General features: G+C 54.5%; 5 protein-coding genes across 5 annotated transcripts; 3 read left to right on the plus strand and 2 right to left on the minus strand.

Moving 5' to 3' along the window:
• Positions 1-1,970: 1,970 nt before the first annotated feature.
• On the plus strand, positions 1,971-3,455 carry BBK36DRAFT_1161533 (hypothetical protein; the record flags this gene model as incomplete). The annotated part of the gene is made up of 3 exons (XM_024894380.1): positions 1,971-2,268; positions 2,425-2,593; positions 2,699-3,455. 3 exons carry the CDS (start codon positions 1,971-1,973, stop codon positions 3,453-3,455), a joined length of 1,224 nt encoding a protein of 407 aa, XP_024747802.1.
• Positions 3,456-3,780: 325 nt separating this feature from the next.
• Positions 3,781-5,334, minus strand: BBK36DRAFT_1124965 (NAD(P)-binding protein; the record flags this gene model as incomplete). Its single annotated transcript, XM_024891217.1, has 1 exon — positions 3,781-5,334. The coding sequence occupies one exon, from the start codon at positions 5,332-5,334 to the stop codon at positions 3,781-3,783; it is 1,554 nt and encodes a 517-aa protein (XP_024747803.1).
• Positions 5,335-6,172: 838 nt separating this feature from the next.
• On the plus strand, positions 6,173-6,875 carry BBK36DRAFT_1123897 (ribonuclease H-like protein; the record flags this gene model as incomplete). Its single annotated transcript, XM_024891115.1, has 2 exons — positions 6,173-6,205; positions 6,312-6,875. 2 exons carry the CDS (start codon positions 6,173-6,175, stop codon positions 6,873-6,875), a joined length of 597 nt encoding a protein of 198 aa, XP_024747804.1.
• Positions 6,876-7,287: 412 nt separating this feature from the next.
• BBK36DRAFT_1136146 (Phosphoglucomutase, first 3 domain-containing protein) lies at positions 7,288-9,349 on the plus strand (the record flags this gene model as incomplete). Its single annotated transcript, XM_024892882.1, has 5 exons — positions 7,288-7,431; positions 7,515-7,612; positions 7,699-7,902; positions 7,975-8,988; positions 9,055-9,349. Exons 1-5 carry the CDS (start codon positions 7,379-7,381, stop codon positions 9,345-9,347), a joined length of 1,662 nt encoding a protein of 553 aa, XP_024747805.1. The 5' UTR covers positions 7,288-7,378.
• Positions 9,350-10,162: 813 nt separating this feature from the next.
• Positions 10,163-12,107, minus strand: BBK36DRAFT_143428 (hypothetical protein; the record flags this gene model as incomplete). The annotated part of the gene is made up of 9 exons (XM_024897499.1): positions 11,628-12,107; positions 11,494-11,570; positions 11,366-11,433; positions 11,240-11,310; positions 11,105-11,179; positions 10,804-11,030; positions 10,595-10,706; positions 10,409-10,536; positions 10,163-10,332 (listed from the first exon to the last, which is right to left on the minus strand). Exons 1-9 carry the CDS (start codon positions 12,074-12,076, stop codon positions 10,163-10,165), a joined length of 1,377 nt encoding a protein of 458 aa, XP_024747806.1. The 5' UTR covers positions 12,077-12,107.
• Positions 12,108-12,240: the final 133 nt, after the last annotated feature.

Consider the following 12,240-nt stretch of genomic DNA (forward strand, 5'->3'; position numbering starts at 1 on the left):
ATTGAAAGCAGAAGCGGGAAACAGACAAGAAGGGTCGGACAGACGGACGCTGGGCTTTTTTTTCGACTCGTCTCGTTCCCGTGTGGTTCAGCCCTGCAACCGAGGGTCAGGCATCTTTAAGGAAGATTTCTGAGGCTGAGTATTTATTGGATAGGTAGCTGCGGTGCTTGGAAATCTATCTGGTCGCTGGTTTGCATGAGCTTTAGGTTAGTATGTGTGTGTGTGTGTGTGTGCATAAGTGCGTTTTGGGCATCTACATACATACTTGGGCTGCTTTTCTGGAGGAGTTATGTAGAAGATTCTGTCAAGAGGGGGGAACGAGGAATAAGACAAATAGGAACATGAGGATGATGAGATGGGGTTCTGGTATGATTCCAAAGCAACCTCCAAGGCTTCGTGTCTCACAAGAGAAACAAGGCTTGCAAACCTCGGTCGATAATCTTCGACAAAAGAGGATACAGACAGAGCCTGTGATACAGCTTCGTAGTACTACCTGGTACTACCAAGACATGCGCTCGTTTGCCTTGCTGCGACTAAAAACAGAAACATGATGCGCCTTGTTCTCTCTCTCTCCCGCTTTCTCTCTGTCTCTCTTTTCTTTTTTTTTTTTCCTCCGATCAATAATACTACTAGTTGGGTACGGCTAGTAGCATTCATAGTTGTAGCACTTGTTATGCAGGGAGACGGACGGACTGGAGGAGGAGGGGCGTGGCTCAGCTGCAGAAGTCGCACAGCTTTTCCAGCCGCAGTTTGATGGCTTGACAGGGGTCTTTGTGCGCCGATCTGTTTGTCGTTTTCCCTCGTTTCTGCAGTGCAGCTTGTTGTTTTCCATTGTTAATGCTGTCTTGGAAAGATGAGGGAGAGAGGAGTGGCGAGATGGATGAGCTGGAGAGCTGATCGAGACTATGTACTTCGTATAAGTCAGGTAATATCTAGTACTTGCAAGTGAAGAGATGGGACGGACATGATTCCCGACCCTTGTCAGAAAAGCCTCGTACGAGTATCTGTTACTACCTACGGAGTACTACTAGTACTACTACTAGCAACCCGCCTATCATGATCCTTCATGCAAATGCACCCCGTCGGCCCAGATGATTTGGGTTAACTCCATGTGATTCTCTCTCTCTCTCTCTCTCTCTCGCGCTTCCTCCTCCGTTCAGCTCGATCCACAGCCGCGAATCAGAAGCATGGGCTGCCCGTCCGGGGCTGAACAATCCCGGCTAGCCCGAGGGGCCCTTTTTTTAAGCATAGTTTCTGTTTTCATTTGTTTGTTTCTCTTGATACTACTACTACTACCTACTTTTTGTATGCGGTGTCCCGTCGATTCTTTCTGGCTTTGTGGCTGCGGGTGGCTCTCGCGGCTAACTCTTGTTGGATGGACGGGGGGGACGGGACGGGACTAGGAGGAAGATGCAGGCCGCTGATTTTCTTTGGTGTGCTTGTGTATACGGCGGGACGTTGAGAGAGCGAGGAACCCCGAGGACGAAGTACGAGTGATAGCTTGGGGCCTCTTGGGGGAGAGATTTCGAGGTGGGTGTAAGTGTATCGTGGAGAGTTTTGCTGGGGTGTGAGTGAGTGGGTAATAAGTGTGCCTGCTTGAAGAAGAGCCGCATATTGGCTGGAGAGGCGGTGCGAGCGAGTTGTCTTCTCTTCCATTACTTTTGCTCGGTTCTGTTCTTCTTCTTCCTCCTCCTCCTCCTCTTCTGCGTTCTGTGCTTGGGAGAATTCAGCAGGGAAAGGAGTACTTTGCTTGCTTCTTGGCTGGCGGTTCCTCTCATCCCCCCCTCTGCTGTGCTGTCGATGAGACCACACCAGCTCAGCTGAACCTGGTGCTCTCCTCCTTTCGTTGCCTCTATGCTGTATTCGTTTTGAGATATACCAAGCAATATAGAAAGAAGGTCCTGTTCCATCTTTCATTAGTCTCTCAAAACTCCAAAGAAGGTACACACACACGCATCACCACCGCATCAATGCACCACATACCAAAAACAAGCCTCCTCCTCCTCCTCCTCGGCGCCGCTGCTTCCATCGCCCAAGCCGACAACAATAAGCCGCTACCCAAGTCCGGCCTCCACGAATCATGGGCATCGCCAGCCAGAGAGACCGTCGCCGCCGCGGGCCACGAAGCCGACCAGCAGCTCGCCCTGGGCTGGTCCCCGAGGCCGACGCAGGCGCCGAAGCCGCTGCTGGGACGCATGATGGTGCCGCGGGCGGATGACTTTACGCTGGGGCCGCAGACGTGCGGGTTTGTTCCGGGGACTGCTGGGAGTGAGTCGTCTTTCCTTCTTTCTAAAACCTGTGAACTTGTTGTTCTTGTTTGCCGGGATTCCTGATCTGCCTGGGTTCTCATCTTATTCTGTTCAAGTATCACGAATTCCGGAAATAAAAGATGAAGGGACTGAACTGACCTTTGGTGAAACACAGACTCATTCACCTGTATATCGTCCGGCTTCACATGCACCCCTCAACAAGGCCATGTGGGATGCTGCGAGCCCAACAGCGCCTGCAGCCTCATCAAGACGACGTGCATCGACTACAAGGCCTCCCAAGGCGGCGCCTGCAACCTCCCCTCCGACTATCACACTCTCTGCTGGTAAGCCCTTCTGTCATCCCCCCCCTCTCTCTCTCTTCCTCCTCCTTCCCCCTTTTTCACCTTTGAGGGAGGTTTCAGCTAAACAAAACAACCACCAACCACCAGCGGAACATCGTCTCTCCCCGCCTGCTACACATGGGTCGTCTCAACATCCGCCGCGAGCGACGACGCAACCAGCCTGTACACCCTCCTCGACTGCTCCCCGCAGGCAGGCCGAGGAACCCTCTTGACCATCGACCCGGGCTGGTCCTCGACACACAGCTTCGGACCCACAACCACCACAACGTCCACGACATCCTCTGCATCGTCCACGACGTCAACCTCGACATCATCGACGACTGCGACCCCGGAGCCCGCCGGCAAGAAGAAGAGCAGCACTCCGGTCGCCGCCATCGCAGGAGGGACCGTCGGAGGCGTTGCCGCCTTCGGCCTCGTCGGACTGGCGGCATTCCTCTTTGTCCGTCGACATAAGAAGACGGGGAATGCTCCTTCTAACGCAGCTGCAGGCGGAACCCCCCCTCAAGACAACCAGAATTCCGCTGCCCCTGGAGGAGGAGCTGTGTATCCTTCTGGTGTGCCAGCTGGATATGCCCCCGTGCCCATGCACCAGCAGGGCTACGACGCACAGCAGCACATGGGCCAGTACGGACAGCAGGGCGGCGTCTATCCGCAGCAGTACCACCAGGGACAGTATCCGCCTCAGCAGCAGCAGTACAATTACCCTGTGGAGGTGAATGGTTCTACGCCGGGCGCTTTCAAGGAGGGAGAAGTGTTGCCGCAGCAGCAGTCGCCGCCGCCGACTGAGTTGGCGGCGGTGAGTCCTGTTGGGGCAGAGACGAACAGAGCAGAGCTGGGTAGCTAGTTGGATATGTAGAATTGCAATGTCTGGATTTCGAAGGAATGTCGATTCTGTTGTTTTGCGTCTTGACAAGGGTGGAACTGTGCAGGTTAATGTGAAGCATTTGTTGGTTGAGCTCTTGGATGGACGGCTAGAGATGAAATTACGAATTGGATCGGCACGGAAGGAAGGATAACTGTTATTCGTTTCCCAAGGCGCAGGGTATATATCTGATGCATTCACGTTTATAATCGATATTTGGTCCTCAAGAAGATGACGAAATGAATCCATTATATTCCTTTCAGGCCTCGCACGAGATATCCCAACATCACGTTTTGAGATGGCAGCTCTACTCCCTTGTCGCCTTATCCCAAAACTGCTGCCAGTTGACAACCGTGTTGGTCACCCGAGCCTCCTCGGCGGCAAAAACCATTGCGTGGCTGCGAATCACCTCTTCCACAGTGCACCCGACAAACTCGTTCTGCGCCTTTTCGGCCTCCCATCCATGATTCTTGACGCGGTCGCAGGCCAGCACAAACTGCCTCGTCAGGCCCAGGTCGCCGCCGCCATGTCCTTTGTGTTCGATGTGGGGAGTGTATACCGTCTGCTTCTTTGTGTTAAAGTCCTCTACGACAATCTTTTCGGAATCTGTGTATATCTCGCCGTGCTCGCCGTAGAAATAGGAGAAGCGGTAGCACTGCTTTTTGGTCTGGGCCACCATCTGGATGGTCACCCGCTTGGCGGGCCTGACAGACTCGGGCCAGGTAATGGTGACGAACTGGTCGTCGCACACGTCATTATCTGCCTCAAAGACGCACCGTCCGAACCAGTTGCGCGAGCTGACTTGATCCTCGGGGGTGGACTCGTCGTAGTCTTCCTCCAGAGCCTTGGTGACTGCGGCACTGCGCTCGTCCAGCGTCTTGTAGTCTTCAATGTCGTGCACGACGGTGGTCAGGGGCCAGTCCGTGTTGCCGGTCCCGACTCCTTCGCAGTTGGCGCTCAGATATACATTCTTGGCCGAATACTTGCAGCCCGAGTCGCCCAAGGGACACGTCATGCAGTTGGTAGCCGATCCAGCGGCGGCAGGCTTACGGCTCTTCTTGAAGAACTGCAGGCCACCGGAAGACGAGACGTACTCTGGCAGATGAGGCTCGCCTTGGCCCGCCTTTTCCGGCGAGCAGAGCAGCCACAGGATCAGGTCGACGTCGTGGCAGCACTTGGTCAGCAGCGACGGACCCGACGTCTTGGAATTTCTCCAGTTTCCTCGCACGTACGAGTGTGTAAAGTGCCACCACCCCACGGGCTCTGTGTGGACGACGCTGTTGATGTCGCCAATGATCTTGTCCTCGACGAGCAGCTTCCTCAACATCATGTTATGAGGGCTGTAGCGCAGGACGTGGCCAATGGAGAAGATGTTGGATTTGAGCAGCGGCTTGAGAGACTTGTATATGTCGAGACACTCGTCCAGTGATGGTGCAAGGGGCTTTTCACACATTATATGAAGCCCCAGCGGTGCTAGTCCAACGACAACTTCTCGGTGCATCTGATCCTGGACGCAGACAAAGGCGCCATCGACGCCCTTGGGGACATTGCTCTCGCCATTGGCTACCCGCTGGCGCCGCTTGTGCTCGTACTCGACGAAATCACGCCAGTCTTCGAATATCTGGCCTTCTCCGGGGCTGTTGGTGCCCCAGATGTGCTGCTTCCCCAGCGTCTCTCGTCGATACTTGTTGGGATCAGCCACAGCTGCCACCACGCCGTTGCTGGCAATGTCGATGCCTCTGGCGTAGCCGATTCCTCGGGCACCGGCGCCGATGATGATGAAGCGAGGAGGGTCGTCGGACATTTCAGGCCGTGGAAGTGGCTTCACATGGGGGTCGTTGGAGACCTTGAGCGAGGCCATGGCGACGACGGCTTTGAAGCTGTTCGAGATTATTGAGTAGAGTCCTTCTGATATCGACGCGTGGAGGTCGAAACGTCCATCCGTGGATGTCGAAACTGCATGTGAAAGCTCCGTGTATATATAGATAGCTAGGTATGAATCCAAACTGCCGTTTAGCCAGGGACGCTGTCAACGACCACCGCAGAGTCGTCCAATCAAGTCCAGCTGATTCCAAACATCACAAGCATTGGACAGAAGGCGTTGCAACGTTCCAGTGCTAGAACGGCTAGTGTTTAGTGGGAGGAGCATCATGGCGCTGCTTATCGAGGCCATGCTTGTATGGGGAAAGACTCTGAGGGGGGAAGAGAAGAGGATTGAGGGGAAGCGGAGAGAGCTGGAGCAGAGACGTGAGGGTGGAGGGCAGCCACAGCGCCACATGGCTGCAAGTACAGGGGGCTACAGGGGCCCTCGATCGCTAAATGCCGGCCCACCGGTGGCTAAAGCTGCAGGATAGGCGTTGCAGGGCCTGAAGAGGGGCCTGTAGAGGGCCCGACGCTGCATGCAAGTTGCCAGACAGCTCGAGTTTTCTGATACTAGTAGTTCTCACAGCAATCACTCGCTGGGATCGACGCACAATTGGAACCTAACGAAGAAAAGCAGCCCGTCGCCGTTACTCGGAATTCACTACTTGGGCGAATACTAGTTGTATCTATCCTGGCTTCTCTCTCGCTACCCTCTCTTTGTCATATTTCTCCGCCGTTTAGGCTCAGATTCAAGCTTGGGAATCAACGCCTGCTGTGTGGTTACATCCGATCAGCCAGAACAGCCGGTATCCGAGTCTCCTAGCCAAGCCGCGGCCATGGACGACGCCCTGGTTTGGATCGATTGCGAGGTGAGAGAGATTGATGAATGGCCGTTGGCACACTTTGCTGCCCATCTGGAAACCCAACTCTCTGCTGATCTTGCGTGCTTACTGCGGTGGTGCCGTTGACCTGCAGATGACGGGCTTGAACCCGGACACGGAGGAGATTCTGGAGATCTACTGCATCCTGACGACGGCAAACCTCGACATCGTCGACCCTAAGGGCTTCCACGCCGTCATCCACTGGCCCAAGTCCCGGCTGGACCAGATGGACGACTGGTGCACAAACACGCACGGCAAGTCGGGCCTGACAGCGGCCGTCCTCGCCTCGGATACGACGCCGGAGCAGGCCGCAGACGCTCTGTACCGCTACATCACGCGGTTCGTGCCCAGGCCGCGCACGGCGCTGCTGGCGGGCAACAGCGTGCACGCGGACCGAGCGTTTCTGCGAAAGGAGCCGTTCGCCAAGGTCGTGGAGCATCTGCACTATCGCATCCTGGACGTTAGCTCCATCAAGGAGGCTGCGAGGCGGTGGAGCAGGCCAGAGGTCCTGTCGAGGGCGCCGGCTAAGATGGGGCGCCACAAGGCCAGGGACGACATTCTGGAGAGCATCGCGGAGGCCAGATACTACCGGGAGGTGATTTTCGCGGCGGCATCGTCGTCGACAGCCTCACCGGCATCAGCAGAAGCCAGATCGTGAAGAAGACGCCGGTTGATACTCCGCAATGAGAAGAAAACCTGCTTGATGTCAAGACTATGTACAGTTCGCCGTCTCTGTGCTCCGTTCCTGTAAGACCCAACCACACCCAAAACCAAAGGAAAATCACCCAATTGCGCCTGCTTGATGTCATTGTTGGTCGACAGCTCGGCTTCTCGTTGGACAAGGCGAGCTCCGTCGCCATGGAGAGGGTCGGCCTCACACTGTATGCAATTACTGTACAGCTACTCCTGCTTGACTGCAGCCAGGACAGTGCTATTACCTCCCCCGCCAGCACCGTCTGCCCCTCCATGCCCAATCCCCACCACAGAGCAGAGCTCCCCTCATCGCCCCTTATTAGAGCTTGCCATCCCCTATTATTATCCCGCTTGCTTCAGCTTCCCTCAGGCAATTTGGCGATAAAAAGCTCTTCATAGCCTGTTCTGTTGCTTCTCGCTCTCCTTCATCCTTATCCTCGCCCTAGATTCCACTTCCTCGCCGCCGCCATGAGCATCAAGACCGTCCAGTTCGAGCCCTTCCAGGACCAGAAGCCCGGAACGTACGTCATCGACTTGCTCTCTTTTCTCTCTCTCCTCTACGCGCAATCGAACGGCAATCGCTGACATGACGTTGAATCTCCAGTTCTGGCCTGCGAAAGAAGGTCACCGTCTTCCAGAAGCCGCACTACAGCGAGTCCTTCGTCGCCAGCATCCTCCTGTCCATCCCCGAGGGCGCTGAGGGTACGAACCGTCCATCAATACCAACAAAACAACAACAACGTGCTAGAAGCAGCTCAATGCTAATGCTCTGCTCCTCCGGGGTCCAGGCTCTTTCCTCGTCATTGGTGGCGATGGCCGCTTCTGGAACCCCGAGGTCATCCAGCTGATCGCCAAGATCGGTGCCGCGTACGGCGTCAAGAAGCTGCTCATTGGCCAGAACGGAATCCTGTCCACTCCCGCCGCCAGCCATGTCATCCGTCTCCGCAAGGCCACTGGTGGCATCCTGCTCACCGCGAGCCACAACCCCGGCGGTAAGTCCCTCAAGGCCGTCAGGACGCAGATCAAGGGGCACGAGGTGCTGACGACGAGCTTCTTACAAACAGGCCCCCAGAACGACTTCGGCATCAAGTACAACCTGTCCAACGGCGGTCCCGCTCCCGAGTCCGTCACCAACAAGATATACGAGACGTCCAAGAACTTGACCTCGTACAAGATCGCTGACATCCCCGACATCGACATCTCCACCATTGGCACCGCCACCTATGGCTCCCTCGAGGTCGAGATCATCGACAGCACCGCCGACTACGTCGCCATGCTCAAGGACATCTTCGACTTCGACACCATCAAGAAGTTCTTCTCCTCCCACCCCGACTTCAAGATCCTGTTTGACGGCCTGCACGGCGTCACGGGTCCCTACGGAAAGGCCATTTTCGAAAAGGAGCTTGGTCTCACGGGCTCTTGCCAGAACTGCGTGCCCAGCCCCGACTTCAACGGCGGACACCCCGACCCTAACCTTACCTATGCCCACTCGCTGGTCGAGGTGGTCGACAAGAACAACATTCCCTTTGGCGCTGCCTCGGATGGTGATGGCGACCGAAACATGATCTACGGCGCCAACGCCTTCGTGTCTCCCGGAGACTCGCTGGCCATCATTGCCCACCACGCCAAGCTCATCCCCTACTTCCAGAAGAACGGCGTCAACGGCCTGGCTCGATCCATGCCCACAAGCGGCGCCGTCGACCTGGTTGCCAAGGCCCAGGGCCTCGACTGCTACGAGGTCCCCACGGGCTGGAAGTTCTTCTGCGCCCTCTTCGACGCGAAGAAGCTGTCCATCTGCGGTGAGGAGAGTTTCGGAACCGGCAGTGACCACATCCGTGAGAAGGACGGTCTGTGGGCTATTGTCGCCTGGCTGAACATCATCGCCGCTCTGGGCGTCCAGAACCCTGATGTCGCTCCCTCCATCAAGCAGATCCAGAGGGACTTCTGGAAGCAGTACGGCCGTACGTTCTTCACCAGATACGATTACGAGAATGTCGACTCCGACGGTGCCAACAAGGTCGTTGGCGAGCTGGAGGCTTTGGTCAAGGACCCCAAGTTTGTGGGCAGCACCATTGGCGGTAAGCATCCCTTTCCATTCAGATCGAACCAATTGGCAGCATCATGGACTAACCTGCTATGAACAGAGCGCACCGTCACCAAGGCTGGCAACTTCTCCTACACCGACCTGGACGGCTCCGTCTCCTCCAACCAGGGCCTGTACGCCGGCTTCTCCTCCGGCAGCCGGATCGTCGTCCGTCTCTCGGGTACTGGCTCATCTGGCGCCACCATCCGCCTGTACATTGAGCAGCACACCGACGATCCCTCCAAGTACGACCTTGATGCCCAGGACTTCTTGAAGGAGGAGGTCAAGTTTGCGACGGAGCTGCTCAAGTTCAAGGAGCACATTGGCCGTGACGAGCCCGATGTCAAGACCTAAGCTCCGGATGACGAAAAATGTTCTGTTTACTTTGTGTAATTGAAGCGTAGTGCTTGGAACGTGTGGGAGGACAGTACCGGAAAATCGTACGAGATTATGCCCAGTAAATAGTTTTATGAAAAGTAACGAATTACAGAATATGAAGTTCAAAAACTCGCGAGCGTATAAATCATGAAAACCAATACCGAAGAATATCATCATGATGGCCGTCAATTCGCCATAGCATGTAGAATCGTAACAGAACAAACAGTATCTGGTTTGGATGGCGAGCATCATCATGACCCTTTCATATATAACCTTTTTTTGCTGCAGAAAAATATCAAAACGCCAAGTCGCCTTGCAGCAAGAAAAAAAAAAAGATATATAAGTTGTGCCAGGTCTTTGAATTAATTCAGTCATCATGTCGTTAAAAATGCGTTGTATCGGAGAAATGTCGAGAGGGGGGTATAAGCGTGAGTTGTAGAAGAAAGTAAGCAGCGAAAAAACAAAACAAAGGAACTTGTGGCCAGGGTTGCTGGGTGCAGAAGTCGTCGAGTTGGACTTGATGAAAACCGATAGAAATATATCTGGATAAAGCAATAGGTATTGGGGTGAATCGTTTCGAGATTAGGCTCGTGGGGTTGTTGGCCGAGATGCGATTCTGGGTGTGATTGGTCTTGGCGTGATGGGCCGCGACATGTTTGACTTTGTTGGGATAGGATTGAAGAGGTCCTTGAAGCTTTGGGCGGCTGTATGAATGCGGTTAATGGAGGTGATTTCGTTCAGAGACTGGAGAAAGGGGAGGGGGGTTCGAGGGAAAAGAGGCATGGGGAATACTACATACCTTCTTCGCTGTAAAACTGAATCTCAAAGGATCCTCCCGTGCCTTTGCGCTGCGACTGCTGTCTGTACTGCTGGCAGAAAACGTATAGCTGGACGTCGGCCAGGCGGATTCTTTTGCGGCTGACGCGCTTGAGCCAGGTGGGCGACGCAGATTGATGGGTCACTATGAACGATTTGTTAATGACTCTTCTTTATCTTGGTTGAATAGGTAGGTTGAATAGGGGGGAGTAAAAACTAACTAAAGGCTGTCCAGACAGGGCATTGGCGCAGCTCGCCCTCCCAAACGGCGACGTGGATGCGGCGGCCGCCTGTATACTTGTCTTCGTAAACGATGAGGGAGTGCTTGAATCCGTCGTCCAAAATACACCTGCAAAACCTTTTAGCAACTAAGCTGGCACCAACTTGGACAGACAGACAAGACTCACGCTTGAAAGAGCTTCTTTTCACCCTTGAGGGCGTATTCCTTGGTTCCCAGCTGGACTGTCAAGGTGTTGCGGGACTTGAGGGCTAGAAACGTGCAGTACATGAGGGTGAGCTCTGGAAATTGCATATTAGCGGCGAACATTCAGGACGTCCACCTTCAACGAAAGTATCATCGCCAGGTCTGATTCAACAGAGGGTAAGCCAAACATACCTTCCCACGTCTGGAAGCGCAATGTTGCCCAGAGCTTGGAACAGTTTTCGGAGCGGCTCCATCTCTTGAATAGGATGGCGTCATTCTCACGCTGGATGCACAGCTCGTGGACGCCGCGAAGCGAGAACCATGGTCCACCCATGTAGAAAGTTCGAAGGAGCAGATATGGCGAGCCATCCCGTCCATCAGAGTAGGCGATAAGGGAAATCTTGTCGTCATCAATGGGCCTATATGTTCGATCAGTAAGTAACTTTGCATGTAGTCACAGGGGAAAAAGGGAACGTTGCTATGGATAACCTACCGTCTAAACAAGACTTTTGAGTTATGAGGGATGCTGAGGTGACCCCACGGCCGATGCGGTCCAAAGGACTCCGATCTGCCAGACATGACGTCGATTAGTTAAACTCACTGTACCAGGGCGGCTTGCAATACTCACGGGAGCTGGCTCTTCAAAGGTGAGCGAGATGGCAATGGCAGGGAAAATATCTGCTCGGACCAGTGAACGGACTGCATCAACACATTGTAAGCGGCATGTCGACCAAGAAGAGTGAGGCTGTCTTACCGGGTCCGAGTCTGCAGGCGGTATGGTGCCGTAACGAACCAAAGGACCGGCCTGGATGGGGGGCGGAGCTGCTCACTTGTTAGTGTCGAGGGCCCTCATCTCGACATAATGATCGTGAATGCACTTACGGATTCCTCTGGCTTCTCGCAGATTCATAATCTGGAGGCGGAAAGCTTCCATCATGTTGAGGTCAAAGTTGGGTGACCTTCGGAAAAGCAAGTCAGCAGCTCGAACTTGGACGAAGGACATCAAGGTGTCCTACCTGGAGAGCAAATCCCGGATGGCAGAGAGATAATGGTTGTAGACGACGAATCGCTGCGGTAGTTGCAAGCCGCCGACCTCGTTGGTCATTTCATGGAACATTGTTCGCCATCGGTTGACTTTGGTCAACTTTCGGTTCTCATAGTGTGTGGTGATGTCCCGCAGAGATCGAGACATGCAGGGCAACACGGTGTTGAGAGGATCCAGAACCAGCGGCACACGGTCTTGGTGAACTTGGGAGAGGTCGGCCAGCTCTCGTAAAAGCAAGCTCGAGGTCCTGATCTCGTCGATGAGCGGCCTCAGGTGCCGTCGGTTCGCTTCTGGCAAGGCGATGAACAGGCCTTCGAGCCGCAGCCAGACACTATCCGACCTGTCCGCTTCTAAGCAGCATCCCTTCAGCAGATGGGCGTCAACCAGGGCTGCATCTTCAATCGGCGACGAAAGCTCCATGGTGTGATTAAACTAATAATTAGGCGAAGAACGATGTTGGCAGTAATACGAAGGCGAAAAAGAGGGCGAAAGCTTGGACGAGAGTCAAGGTGACCTATCCAAGCATAACCAGTCCAGATGAACCAACGTTTGGCGGGTTGAGATGAATCAAGTGTCAGACCAGT

This window comes from Trichoderma citrinoviride, assembly GCF_003025115.1.
Source record: "Trichoderma citrinoviride strain TUCIM 6016 unplaced genomic scaffold BBK36scaffold_11, whole genome shotgun sequence".
NCBI classification, from domain to species: domain Eukaryota; kingdom Fungi; phylum Ascomycota; class Sordariomycetes; order Hypocreales; family Hypocreaceae; genus Trichoderma; species Trichoderma citrinoviride.